This window comes from Octopus sinensis, linkage group LG29, assembly GCF_006345805.1.
Source record: "Octopus sinensis linkage group LG29, ASM634580v1, whole genome shotgun sequence".
NCBI classification, from domain to species: Eukaryota; Metazoa; Mollusca; class Cephalopoda; order Octopoda; family Octopodidae; genus Octopus; species Octopus sinensis.
The window spans coordinates 12,068,527-12,083,770 of record NC_043025.1 but is presented as its reverse complement, the minus strand read 5'-3'; the positions used below and the strand labels follow the sequence as shown (position 1 = coordinate 12,083,770).

Below are 15,244 nucleotides of genomic sequence, written 5' to 3'. Positions count from 1 at the left end.
TCGACCCCGGGACTTATTCTTTGTAAGCCTAGTACTTATTCTATCGGTTCCTTTTGCCGAACAGCTAAGTGATGGGGACATAAACACACCAGCATCGGTTGTCAAGCAATGCTAAGGGGACAAACACAGACACACACACGCATATATATATATATTTATATATACGACGGGCTTCTTTCAGTTTCCGTCTACCAAATCCACTCTCAAGGCTTTGGTCGGCCCAAGGCTATAGTAGAAGACCCTTTCCCAAGGTGCCATGCAGTGGGACTGAACCCGGGGAACCATGTGGTTGGTTAGTAAGCTACTTACCACACAGCCACTCATGATATATATAATATATATATATATATATATGACAGGCTTCTTTCAGTTTCCGTCTACCAAATCCACTCTCAAGGCTTTGGTCGGCCCAAGGCTATAGTAGAAGACCCTTTCCCAAGGTGCCACGCAGTGGGACTGAACCCGGGGAACATGTGGTTGGTTAGTAAGCACTTACCACACAGCCACTCCTGCATATATATATATATTATATATATGACAGGCTTCTTTCAGTTTCCGTCTACCAAATCCACTCTCAAGGCTTTGGTCGGCCCAAGCTATAGTAGAAGACCCTTTCCCAAGGTGCCACGCAGTGGGACTGAACCGGGGAACCATGTTGTTGGTTAGTAAGCTACTTACCACACAGCCACTCCTGCATATATATATTGACAGGCTTCTTTCAGTTTCCGTCTACCAAATCCACTCTCAAGGCTTTGGTCGGCCCAAGGCTATAGTAGAAGACCCTTTCCCAAGGTGCCACGCAGTGGGACTGAACCCGGGGAACCATGTGGTTGGTTAGTAAGCTACTTACCACACAGCCACTCCTGCATATATATATAATATATATATATATATATATATGACAGGCTTCTTTCAGTTTCCATCTACCAAATCCACTCAGAAGGCTTTGGTCGGTCTAAGGTTCCACGCAGAGGGATTGAACCCGGAACCACATGGCACCTTGGGCAAGTGTCTTCTACTATAGCCTTGGACCGACCAAGCCTTGCAATTGGATTTTGTAGACGGAAACTGTGCATGCATGTTTGTGTGTATATAAACAAGGTTTACTCTTTGTATACTTCCTTATGCCTTTTTTCTGTATTGTTACCCGTAACCCTGTTTTTTCCTGCGCTTGTGCACATGTAGATGTATGTGTGAACTTTTACGGTGCGCATATGTGCGGGTTTGTATGCGTATACTCTTTTACTTGTTTCAGTCATTTGACTGCGGCCATGCTGGAGCACCACTTCTAGTCGAGCAAATCGACCCCGGGACTCACTCCCTGCAAGCCCAGTACTTACTCTATCGGTTCTCTTTTGCCGAACCACTAAGTAACGGGGACATAAACACACCAGCATCAGTTGTCAAGCAATGCTAGAGGGACAAACATATAAACACATACATATATATATATACAACAGGCTTCTTTCAGTTTCCGTCTACCAAATCCACTCACAAGGCATTGGTCAGCCCGGGGCTATAGCAGAAGACACTTGCCCAAGGTGCCACGCAGTGGGACTGAACCCAGAACCATGTGGTTGGTTAGCAAGCTACTTACCACACAGCCACTCCTGTGCGGTGAAGGATGCGAGTGAAGATGTGTATTTTTTTTCAAGTGAGGGTGGATGAATGTATACGTACGCACGTGTATGTATGAACAGGCGTGCTTACGCAAATACTATGAACTTTTCACCCCCTTACCTTAATTAGCGGTCATTCGAACAGCTCTTTTGTCTAAATAGTGGTTAATAACACAGTAATTACCCTTTGTGTAACGGTCATTTTTCCAATAGCCGGATAATCGAAGAGATGGCGGTGTGGGTTTTTGCCCCCAACATCTGAAACTTGGGGTTATGTCATGGCTACCGAATAATTGTCACACATTACATTTACAGATAAATTCCTCTATTTACATAATATTGAGGTCTCTTTCTTTCTTTTGTTATCTTACTGTTTTTACCAATATATTTACACATATATATATATATACATATACATACATACATATATATTATATATATACATGTTGAATCATTAGCTTCTGCACGCATTTTTTTTCTCTCCTTGTTTCTTTTCTGTGTATCTTTCTGTCGAAGAGCGTAGGCTCGAAACGTAAAAGACTTGTTCTGTTTCTATTCCTGAGCGCCATACTAATACATTTGTTTGTTTGTACTCCACCTGCCTTCATCTTTTGTTTTCATAAAGCTTCCCATTATATATATACATATATATATACATACATACATATATACATACATATATATATATACACATATATATATACACACACACATATATATATAAAAGAATATATATATACCCTTTTTAAAATAAAAAAACAACAACATAGGGTGTATTTGAGGATTATTTGGCTGTTATTTCAGTTTGACTGACTGAGCAGAGGCTTCCTCATTAAATTTCAAATTGAGAGAGAGAGGGATAAGGAGAGAGTAAAAACAAAAAATCCAATAACTTGTTTTCTTAACACTTTTATTGATGTTAAATATTTACATATATATATACACACACACACACACACATATACATAACATAGCTTTATACATACACAATCCTTATATATTTCATCGGAAATACATTCACATTTTATTTTGCTATGTTTATATATACACATATATACATACACATACACAACCATATACATACATACTTTTCATACTTTCAATTAACATTAGTATATATATATACATACATGTGTATATGTGTGTATACATATATATATATATATTTACCACACACACACACAAACATAACTGCATATCATTATATAAACATGCATTACAAAACTTATGCGATATATATACACACACACACACACATATATATATACATATTACATAGTGATGAATAAGTAGAATATACATTGTACAGCTACCTCTAAGAGAGACAGAGAGAGTTCAATAAATTTATAGAAGGAAGATGATGTGGTGAGGTACGGCAGGGTACCTCGCAGAGATATGGTGAGGTACTGCAGGGTACCTCGCAGAGATATGGTGAGGTACTGCGGGGTACCTCGCAGTGATATGGTGAGGTACTGCAGGGTACCACGCAGGGATGGGTAATTACACTGTGGATGCGAATTTTTCCAGAAGGTGAAGGTTTGGAAAAGACAAAAAAAAAAATAGTGGTAGTGGTAGTATTTATGGAGAGTAAATCTGACCCCAGGAGGGGAGGTGGAGTGAAGAATGCGATGGTGTGGCGGTCAGTGTTTAACAGTGGTTTTAACCTGGGGAAATCTGTAACCATAGCAACTGTAAACAGTGTGGAACTGCTAAGCTATGGGGATGTAAACACACCAACACTGGTCGATGTGTGTTTTCTAGACAAATGAATCGGGGGGGCCCAGGACCTTTTTATTTCAAGCCTGTATCTTCACAGGTTTAACAGTGGTTTTAACCCGGGGAAATCTGTAACCATAGCAACTGTAAACAGTGGGGAACTGCTAAGCTATGGGGATGTAAACACACCAACACTGGTTGATGTGTGTTTTCTAGACGAATGAATCGGGGGGGCCCAGGACCTTTTTATTTCAAGCCTGTATCTTCACAGGTTTAACAGTGGTTTTAACCCGGGGAAATCTGTAACAATAGCAACTGTGAACAGTGGGGAACAAATAAACATTTTTAAAAGAATATGGGGCAGGATGGAGGAAGACAGAGCAAGGGACACCAGGAATTATATTTACTGATATTAATACAGAAAGACGTATGGATTACAGCTGTGAAACCTGGACCCTATATTGTTGGGACATCCAAAAATCAAAATGCTTTCATCAACAAAACCTTTGTTCAATCTTTTCTTTTCTACTCTAGGCACAAGGCCCGAAAATTGTTTTGAGGGTGGTGGAGAGAGACAGTTGATTAGATCAACCTGCAGTACACAACGGATACTTAATTTATTAACCCCCAACAGCGAAGTTGATCTCGGCAGAATTTGAACTCAGAACGTAAAGACAGACAAAACAAAAACTACCGCTAAGCATTTCGCTCAACCAGCGTGCTAACGTTTCTGCCAGCTTGCCGCCTTAGCTTTCTTCAATCTTGTGCATCAAATGGGGACACCGTGACCTGTGACAAAGTTGATCCGAATCAACGGAACAGCCTGCTCGTGAAATTAACGTGCAAGTGGCTGAGCACTCCACAGACACGTGCACCCTTAATGTAGTTCTCGGGGATATTCAGCGTGACACAGAGAGTGACAAGGCCGGCCCCTTGAAATACAGGTACAACAGAAACAGGAAGTAAGAGTGAGAGAAAGTTGTGGTGAAAGAGTACAGCAGGGATCACCCCCATCCCCTGCCGGAGCCTTGTGGAGCTTTTAGGTGTTTTCGCTCAATAAACACTCACAACGCCCGGTCTGGGAATCGAAACCGCGATCCTACGACTGCGAGTCTGCTGCCCTAACCACTGGGTCATCTCGGGGATATTCAGTGTGACACAGAGAGTGACAAGGCCGGCCCTTTGAAATACAGGTACAACAGAAACAGGAAGTAAGAGTGAGAGAAAGTTGTGGTGAAAGAGTACAGCAGGGATCACCCCCATCCCCTGCCGGAGCCTCGTGGAGCTTTAGGTGTTTTCGCTCAATAAACACTCACAACGCCCGGTCTGGGAATCGAAACCGCGAGTCCGCTGCCCTAACCACTGGGCCATTGTGCCTCCACTCAATATACATTATTTGTCTTTTGTCAATTTATGTTTGGAATATAATTTGACGAAGCTTTTTTCCAAATTTTTGACTGTTTTCAAAAAGAGCAGAGACGCATTCAGGTAGGGTAGTTGCTTAAAAAGACGATCACAAAAAAGGGTCAACCAGAATTATTCCAGCTGTTATGGTGCTGCCTCCCACCAAAAAGGGGTCGGCCAAGGACCTGGAATTCTCACCCCACCTCTCGCCATTACATTCACAGCAACAATAAAAAAAACTCAGGCTCCTTTACCACCAGGTCACCCACAAACAAGCCAGCCTATGATCACTGGCATTCCAACCATGACCATCATGTTTTCTTCAGTAGGTGAACAGCTGTGGTATCTAAGATATATATTTCCTCTTTTTAATAAAGTGGAGTGTCATTCGAGCAAGACTTAGCTGCTATTTCTAGCAGCTCAAGTCATCACTTAGAGGCTCCTTCTAGCCTTCTTTATTTGAGATAGAAAAATAGGATCAGCTTTGAGGGCAGCCTATGATCACTGGCATTCCAACCATGACCATCCTGTTTTCTTCAGTAGGTGAACAGCTGTGGTATCTAAGATATATACTTCCTCTTTTTAATAAAGTAGAGTGTCATTTGAGCAAGATTTAGCTGCTATTTCTAGCGGCTCAAGCCATCACATAGAGGCTCCTTCTATCCTTCTTTATTTGAGACAGTAAAATAGGATCAGCTTTGAGGGAGATTTAGCTTTATTTCTAGCAGGCCAAGTGACCACATATAGGCTCCCTGTACTCTATAACTTGAGGTGACAGGACGAGGGAGATTTGGCTACTAGATCAAGAGGGTTGGGTGAGAAGGTCCCACTAACCAGTTTGTTAAAAATGTGGGAGACAAGAGAACAAAAATTCAGGTCCAAATGTGTGTGGGGACCCTCTCACTTCTGCCCATATAATAAAGGGTCTTTTTTTTTTTCTCCAGTTAAGATTTCATCTTAAAAATCCATCAAGAAAACAGCGAAGGATCAGAAATGCATATCAGCTAATGTCATAAGTCAGAACTGGTGTCTTCCTTGAGGATGGCTTGGCGGCTGGCTTTCAACATGGCCCGGACTTTGGATAGCATCGACTGGAAAAAACAGAAACAAAACTTAAATGATTTATATACACATACATATATAAATATACAAACACAAACATATATACACACACACACATATATATATAATATATATATTTGAGTAGTTGAATGAATTATCTTGTTATGGATAATTCGGTTACCCGATACCTGGGTAGCAAATTCACATCAGAGAAGACACGTTTGAAGTTACGTGCTTTCGTGTGGAAATTTGTATGTTTTTTTAAAAATATAAATATATGATAGAATGGAGTTGAACGACAAATTAACAAAATTCCTTTATTTTCGACATATGTTTCGAAGGCTGCATATTCCTAATTGCGAAGGAATAAGGAGTACATTATGCCACTTTCTCGACATAAGTTCCTTGTTTTTCCTGATGAGAAAGTGGCATAATGTACTCCTTATTCCTTCGCAATTAGGAATATGCAGCCTTCGAAACATATGTCGAAAATAAAGGAAATTTGTTAAATCGTCGTTCAACTCCATTCTTTCATATATTTATATATATATAAACATACGGGACTTGGTGCTTGCTTTTTCCATGGGTATGAGTAAGTATTTCACTTATATCTCGCGTATTTGCCGCTGAAGAGGAGAAAATTCTTACGAATTAACCCCGAAATTGGACCAATACGGTAATAACGAATTTTTTAGAGATTTCTATCGGTTTGTTTCGAGACGCATAAATTATAATGGTTATTGACAATTTTTGTCTTTCTTTCGGCATATTTGGCATTAGAATTTTTCTTTTGCCCTTATTTTGTAAATTGTTTATAAATTTAACCTTTAAAGGTATTTTTTGATATGCTGGCCATTGATAAAAAACTTTTTCCCCGAAAAAATTTTATCCTACATTAGTTGTATAAACATACATATATGCACACATACATACATATATATATATATATATATATATATATATATAGACATACATATATACGTGTGTGTGTGTGTGTATATATATATTGGCCTGCTCACTTAGCTAGCGGGGTGGCGTCATTTGAAGGCTAAAGCAATGCGAAGTGCATTGTGACCAGCGATATGTAGCAACATGATAGCCTGGTCAGTCACGGTGATCACAGTGATATATATATATATATATATATATATACATACACACACACATATAGATATACAAACACAAACATACATGTGTATGTATATATATATATATATATATATAGACACACACACATGCATATATATGGGCACATATATACATATATAAATATACATATATATATATGCACAAGTATATATAAAGATAAATACATATACACACATATGTAGACATATATACACACATACACATATATACTTATATATATATAACATACGGGACTTGGTGCTTGCTTTTTCCATGGGTATGAGTAAGTATTTCACTTATATCTCGCGTATTTGCCGCTGAAGAGGAGAAAATTCTTACAAATTAACCCCGAAATTGGACCAATACGGTAATAACGAATTTTTTAGAGATTTCTATCGGTTTGTTTCGAGACGCATAAATTATAATGGTTATTGACAATTTTTGTCTTTCTTTCGGCATATTTGGCATTAGAATTTTTCTTTTGCCCTTATTTTGTAAATTGTTTATAAATTTAACCTTTAAAGGTATTTTTTGATATGCTGGCCATTGATAAAAAACTTTTTCCCCGAAAAAATTTTATCCTACATTAGTTGTATAAACATACATATATGCACACATACATACATATATATATATATATATATATATATATATATATAGACATACATATATACGTGTGTGTGTGTGTGTGTATATATATATTGGCCTGCTCACTTAGCTAGCGGGGTGGCGTCATTTGAAGGCTAAAGCAATGCGAAGTGCATTGTGACCAGCGATATGTAGCAACATGATAGCCTGGTCAGTCACGGTGATCACAGTGATATATATATATATATATATATATACATACACACACACACATATAGATATACAAACACAAACATACATGTGTGTGTGTATATATATATATATATATATATATAGACACACACACATGCATATATATGGGCACATATATACATATATAAATATACATATATATATATGCACAAGTATATATAAAGATAAATACATATACACACATATGTAGACATATATACACACATACACATATATACTTATATATATATAAACACACACATACACATATACTTATATATATATATATATATACACACATTAAAAGAATACACATATACATACATGTGTGTGTGTATATATATATATAAGGGAAATTTTATTTAAGTCGTCCTTACTTCTGAAACTGGTTGTTCGCTTTTGTTTACTGTCGGCTCCAACGAGGTCTGGAGAGGCTGTGGACTGTTGCTGCGGATTTCAATTCTCGATGAAGTGAGATCAAATGTAGTCTCAGGCCTGGAAACAGAGATTTACAAACAACATCAAGACAAATAAATAAATAAATATATACATTTTGGTACCATTCAGACATGTTTGTAGGCCACAACGATGCTTCTGTGAATCCAAGTGTTAAGAGCTCAATATTCTGTGTGTATGGATATGTGTATATATATATGTATGTAAATCAAAATCGTAATCTGATGCCAGTGGCACGTAAAAAGCACCATCCGACCGTGGCCGTTGTCAGCTTCGTCTGGTAAGTACCCACTACACTCATGGAGTGGTTGGCGTTAGGAAGGGCATCCAGCTGTAGAAACACTGCCAGATCAAGATTGGAGCCTGGTGCAGCCTTCTGGCTTCCCAAACCCCAGTTGCACCGTCCAACCCATGCCAGCATGGAAAGCGGACGCTAAACGATGATGATGATGATGTATGTAGGTATATATATGTGGAGGCGCAATGGCCCAGTGGTTAGGGCAGCGGACTCGTGGTTGTAGGATCACTGTTTCGATTCCCAGACCGGGTGTTGTGAGTGTTTATTGAGCGAAAACACCTAAAGCTCCACGAGGTTCCGGCAGGGGTTGGTGGTGATCCCTGCTGTACTCTTTCGCCACAACTTTCTCTCACTCTTTCTTCTGTTAGCCTGCTTGCTTAGCCAGCGGGGTGGCGTCATTTGAAGGCTAAAACAATGCAAAGCGCATTGTGACCAGCGATGTGTAGCAACATCTGATAGCCTGGTCGGTCACGGTGATATATATATATATATTGAGGATGTAATTTCCTTGTAAGGCATATTTATAAAAATCCGTATATCAACTGGGGTTATCAAAATCAAAATTCAAATGGAAATTGTAGTTAAGACACCCGTGCCAATGACATGTAAAAAGCACCATCTGAATGTGGCAGATTCCAGCAGCGCTTGACCGGCATCCGTGTCGGTGACACCTAAAAGCACTGACCAATCATGGCCGTTTGCCAGCCTGTTCAGGCTCCTGTGCCGGTGGCACGTAAAAAACACCCACTACACTCATGGAGTGGTTGGCGTTAGGCTGGACATCCAGCTGTAGAAACACTGCCAGATCAGACTGGAGCCTGGTGCAGCCTCCATGGCTTACCAGACCCCGGTCGAACCATCAAACCCATGCTAGCATGGAAAAAGGACGTTAAAGTTCTGCAATATATACGCGGAGTGGCTGTGTGGTAAGTAGCTTGCTTCCCAACCACATGGTTCCGGGTTCAATCCCACTGCATGGCATCTTGGGCAAGTGTCTTCTGCTATAGCCCCGGGCCGACCAATACCTTGTGAGTGGATTTGGTAGACGGAAACTGAAAGAAGCCTGTCGTATATATATATGTATGTGTGTGTGTCTGTGTTTGTCCCCCTAGCATTGCTTGACAACCGATGCTGGTGTGTTTACGTCCCCGTAAGTTAGCAGTTCGGCAAAAAGAGACCGATAGAATAAGTCCCGGGGTCATTTGCTCGACTAAAGGCGGTGCTCCAGCATGGCCGCAGTCAATAGACTGAAGCAAGTAAAAGAGTAAAGAGTATATATGTATAATTGTCCAAGAAAAGAAAAGAGTCTACTTACTTGAGTGTCAAATCGACCAGCAAGGGTTGGATCTTGGGAGAATCCTTCTCTCTCGACTCCGTGGCTCGTTTCCTCGAGCTCTCACGCTTGGAGCATTTGTCTTTGGAATCCTTTTTCGATTTGCTGCTGGATTTGCTCGAGTGTTTGTCGTTTTCGGATCTTGACAGCTTCTGTTGCTTCTTGCTGGGAGATCTTTGAGGAAGAAATGCAACAGGAAGAGGTCGCATGAGAACACAGACGCAGATGTAACAAAAAGGCATCTCTTCATAGTTTCCATGGTTACAAAGGCAAATAGAAATAGCAGCTAAATTACCAAGGCGTAGGAGTGGCTGTGTGGTAAGTAGCTTGTTTACCAACCACATGGTTCCGGGTTCAGTCCCACTGCGTGGCACCTTGGGCAAGTGTCTTCTACTATAGCCTCGGGCCGACCAATGCCTTGTGAGTGGATTTGGTAGACGGAAACTGAAAGAAGCCCGTCGTATATATATATGCAGGAGTGGCTGTGTGGTAAGTAGCTTGTTTACCAACCACATGGTTCCGGGTTCAGTCCCACTGCATGGCACCTTGGGCAAGTGTCTTCTACTATAGCCTCGAGCCGACCAAAGCCTTGTGCGTGGACTGAACCCGGAACCATGTGGTTGGTAAGCAAGTTACTTACCACACAGCCACTTCTGCGCCTACAGATTGATCAAAACTCTTAAGGCTGTGCTCCAGCATGGCCATACAATCTAATGACAGTAACGCCGCTCAAAGTACTTACCTTGACCGAGATCTTTTGTGCTTCTTCTTGGAGCTGGGAGACTTTAAACGCGATTTGCTTTTCTTTGACGGAGACTTGGAGTAGCCTTGCTTTCTGGAGGGGCTTTTGCCGGACTTCCTGGAATACGGGGACTTGGAGCGTTCTTTAAAGGAGCGAGACCTGGATCTGGATCGGGACTTCTCTACGCGGGTCTGCGAGGAAACAGCACTGCTGAGGTGAGATCTGGAATGGTGTACGGGTGACTGATGTCTGCTGTAGTGTTTGGGAGACTGTTCCATCAATCGTAGTTGACGGCTTGATGAGCTGTATTTACTGGGAGACCGGGATACGGATCTGAAGGGAGAAAGAAAATTACAAAGTATGATGCAAAGAAACTGACCTCCATCATCATCATCAACATTTAACATTTGGGATCTTTTCGGTTTGAACGGCAGTTTTTTCTAGCAGCGTCATATGAAATTGTCACCCATAATTATGACCCTAGTATCAATCTATTGCATTTCAATCTGCTGTAGGGTTAGGGATCTTTTCGGTTTGAATGGCAGTTTTTTTCTAGCGGTGTCCTATGAAATTGTCACCCATAATTATGATCCTAGTATCGATCTATTGCATTTCAATCTGTTTTAGGGTTAGGGGGAAGGGTATCTTTTTTTCTTTGCAAATGTAAATAAACCCAATCTGTTTCTTAAACGAGGGACATATTCATACGGCACAGAATGTTTTTTTTTATCTCAATAGACGTCATTGATTGGTTGAAGTTGCAGAAATTGAAGAAAAACAACCCACAAATACCTTACAAACTATAGAATTTTCTCAATAAAGCCAAGAGAAAAAGATGTTTTATGAACACATTCTACCAGAATACGAAGTTTAAAAGTGTTTAGTTACGTGGAATTTATGATAAAAAATTGCCGTTCAAACCGAAAAGATCCAACATTTGTTTTTCCATGCTGGCATGGGTTGGATGTCTTGACAGGAACTGACAAGGCTGTATGATTTTTCTTGAATTCAACAGCTTGATTCCCTTCTTAATGCCAACCACTTTACAGAGTGTAAGGGGTGCTTTTTACATGGTACTACCACAAGTGCTTCCTACATGGCACCATCACCAGTACCTTTTATATGGCACTATCACCAGTACATTTTATGTAGCACTGGAATTAGGAAAGGCATCTAGCTGTAGAAACTCTGCCAGATCAAGAGTGGACGTAGGCGCGATCAATGCCGTCAGTCACTGAGTAAATACAGTGACGTGGTCCGACCCGTAAGTTCAAAAAAATCAGACCTGTAAGCTTACGGGTTGGCCCACGCTGGATAGTCATGTTCTAGGTGACCGTCGCACCCCAAGGGGGTCCAGACTGTATTGAGGGCTTGCAGTCTGCAGGTGGATGTTTCCAGGATCGTTCGGCAGGATGCCCGAGACGTCAGCCTAAGACGCTGTCAGCCCGGCGGGTGGCCGCCGCCTTCACGCCACCTTGCTTTCTCTGTTCGTCTATGCGCCGCGTGGCCGCCAGCCCTCAGTCAAAATCGTCCAACCCATGCCAGCATGGAAAGCGGACGTTAAACGATGATGATGATGATCACTAATGCTTTTTACATGGTACTTTCAACCGTACATTTTACGCGGGACCATAACCAGAACTTTGTACTTTGTACAACCAGTACCCACACCAATGCTTTTTATGTGGCACTCCAATTCTCCCAAACCACCCCTATATCTCTCACCATCACTTGCTCTTTTCTCTTTTACTCTTTTACTTGTTTCAGTCATTTGACTGCGGCCATGCTGGAGCACCGCCTTCAATCGAGCAAATCGACCCCGGGACTTATTCTTTGTAAGCCCAGTACTATTCTATCGGTCTCTTTTGCTGAACCGCTAAGTGACGGGGACGTAAACACACCAGCATCGGTTGCCATGCAATGCTAGGGGGACAAACACAGACACACACGCACATATATATATATATATATATATATATACACATATATACGACAGGCTTCTTTCAGTTTCCGTCTACCAAATCCACTCACAAGGCTTTGGTCGGCCCGAGGCTATAGTAGAAGACACTTGCCCAAGGTGTCACGCAGTGGGACTGAACCCGGAACCATGTGGTTGGTAAACAAGCTACTTACCACACAGCCACTCCCGCGCCTATACTTGCTCAAACTCTTATGAAACTATCCCCTAAATCTTACCTCACCACCATCCCACTCCTCTCTTATCCTTTCACCTTTATTCACCTTCCCCTTTACTTTGAGGATCTGTCCAGACACTTCTCCCCTATCTATCTCTGTCCCTTTTTTTCTCTCCCTAACTCTCTCTTCCTTCTTTTCTCCATTATATTTTTCAACCGCTCACCAACATGCACAAAGCTAGCTCCTCCAACACCAACTCCCACCCCCAGTCAAGGGGGGTCTTGGTGACCCCTGCCAGTGCTGGTACCACAGTGAAAGTACCCAGTATACCCTGTAAAGTGGTTCGAATTTAAGACGGGCTACCCCTGGGAGCTCCTCTATGTTGATAAGCTAGAGTAGAAGGCCTAGAGTAGAAAGGAGGAGGAGGACGACTACTACTACTACTACTTGGCAGGGATCTCCTTCCCCTGCACAGTAACACCTGTTCCACTTACCTGCATTTCGAATGGTTCCGATGTTTGTGTGGACTTGGAGATTTGCTCCTCTTCAACTGTTTCCCCGGAGACTTCGAACGACTGTGTTTCCGTGACGGGCTGCGTTTCCTTGACTTGCGACTGCCCGGAGACCTCGAACGTTCCTGGGGCTGCGAGCTTCCTCTCCGCTGCGACGAAGAAGCACTGGAGTTGTATCTGCAAAGGAAACACAAAAGGGCCATTGCAGACGGGGGTTTCAAAGAAAACCAACGAATATAGCACAACAGGTTCCACAGCTCTGGATTCAGAATCCTTTCATACATGACTTGCTAGAAATAGAAGCTAAATCAACTGTAAATCACATTCGACAGCCTTAAATAAGAAAGTTCACATTGCACTATGAGCTTCCAGATGCACAACATGAGAGGAGATGGCCACAGACAGAATGTCTTTGATCATGGCCCTACTCAATCAATGTGCTAGCACACACATTTTTATACATCATCATCATCATCGTTTAATGTCCGCTTTCCATGCTAGCATGGGTGGGACAGTTTCGAATGAGGACTGGCGAACCAGATGGTTGCACCAGGCTCCAGTCTTGATCTGGCAGAGTTTCTACAGCTGGATGCCCTTCCTAACGCCAACCACTCCAAGAGTGTAGTGGGTGCTTTTTATGTGCCACCGGCAGGGGGTGGGGGGGCAGTCAGGCGGTACTGGTAATGACCTCGCTCGAATCTTTTTGGTAACCATCATGCTCGAATGGTGCCCTTTTACATGCAACGGGTATGGAAGCCAGTTGGCTGCTCTGGCAACGATCATGCTCGAATGGTGCTCTTGGCACCCTACTAGCACAGGCACAGGTGCCGGTAAAGCAACGCTGGTAATGATCATACTCGAATAGCTGCTCTGTCAACGATCACACTCGTATGGTGCTCTATTTTATATATATATATGATACCTGTGCCGGTGGCACATAAAAAGCACCATCCAAACGTTGCCGATGCCAGCGCCGCCTCAACTGGCTTCCGTGCCGGTGGCACGTTAAAAGCACCAACCGATCGGGGCTGATGCCAGACTCTCCTGGCACCTGTGCCAGTGGCACGTAAAAAGCACCCACTACACTCGCGGAGTGGTTGGCATTAGGAAGGGCATCCAGCTGTAGAAACACTGCTAGATCAGACCGGAGCCTGGTGCAGCCCCTGGCTTCCCAGACCCCGGTCGAACCGTCCAACCCATGCTAGCGCGGAAAATGGATGTTAAATGATGAAGATACATATATATACACACACATATATATAAAAATAATGTACTGTTTTGTGTTGGAGTAAGATCAACTATAAAAGTATTCCATTTGTCAAAATGTCCAACCCATGCCAGCATGGAAACCGGATGCGAAAAGATGATGATGATGATGATGATGTGTGTGTGTGTGTGAGTGTTTCTACACTAACTGAACTCAGGAGATTTTTATACACATACACACTTGTAAAACAAAAATGATTACCTACCTTTTCGTGACGTAACCACCAGGTGGCGTCGGCGACTTTTTACTAAGAGGGCTGTCCGAACAACTTTGGTGGCCTTTGCTATGGTTACTGGAGTTGTCGTACAAGTAGCCGCCATCTTGAACGTTGTTTGTAGCATCGTAGATGTGATGAGAGCCGTCAGCAGACAAGTAGACTTCCTCGAGATCTACAGTTTTATGGTGCAGCACCGGGGTGTTGCCACTGGAGCTGGCCAAGGACACACAGCCTAAACAGAGAAGCACAATAAAAAAACAAAAAAAATCACTAATGGAAAGATAACAGAGTGAAATTTACACACGTGGCAATGTAGGTGAGATACTTGCTTAACAAACATGTATACTCTTTTACTCTTTTACTTGTTTCAGTCATTTGACTGCGGCCATGCTGGAGCACCGCCTTTAATCGAGCAACTCGACTTCCGGGACTTATTCTTTTGTAAGCCCAGTACTTATTCTATCGGTCTCTTTTGCCGAACCGCTAAGTAACGGGGACATAAACACACCAGCATCGGTTGTCAAGCAATGCTAGG

At 42.1% G+C, this 15,244-nt stretch overlaps 1 protein-coding gene across 2 annotated transcripts in view; it reads right to left on the bottom strand.

The window, feature by feature from the left end:
• Positions 1-5,461: 5,461 nt before the first annotated feature.
• Positions 5,462-15,244, bottom strand: part of LOC115226135 (splicing factor, suppressor of white-apricot homolog) — a 42,926-nt gene continuing 33,143 nt past the window's right edge. For both annotated transcript variants that reach the window (XM_029797124.2, XM_029797125.2), the window contains exons 12-17: positions 14,698-14,941; positions 13,208-13,402; positions 10,578-10,910; positions 9,818-10,009; positions 8,126-8,243; positions 5,462-5,830 (exon numbers count right to left, since the gene is read on the bottom strand). In XM_029797124.2, coding sequence (XP_029652984.1) covers positions 5,750-5,830; positions 8,126-8,243; positions 9,818-10,009; positions 10,578-10,910; positions 13,208-13,402; positions 14,698-14,941 — 1,163 coding nt within the window. In that variant the 3' untranslated portion in view covers positions 5,462-5,749. The remainder of the gene's footprint in view (positions 5,831-8,125; positions 8,244-9,817; positions 10,010-10,577; positions 10,911-13,207; positions 13,403-14,697; positions 14,942-15,244) is intronic.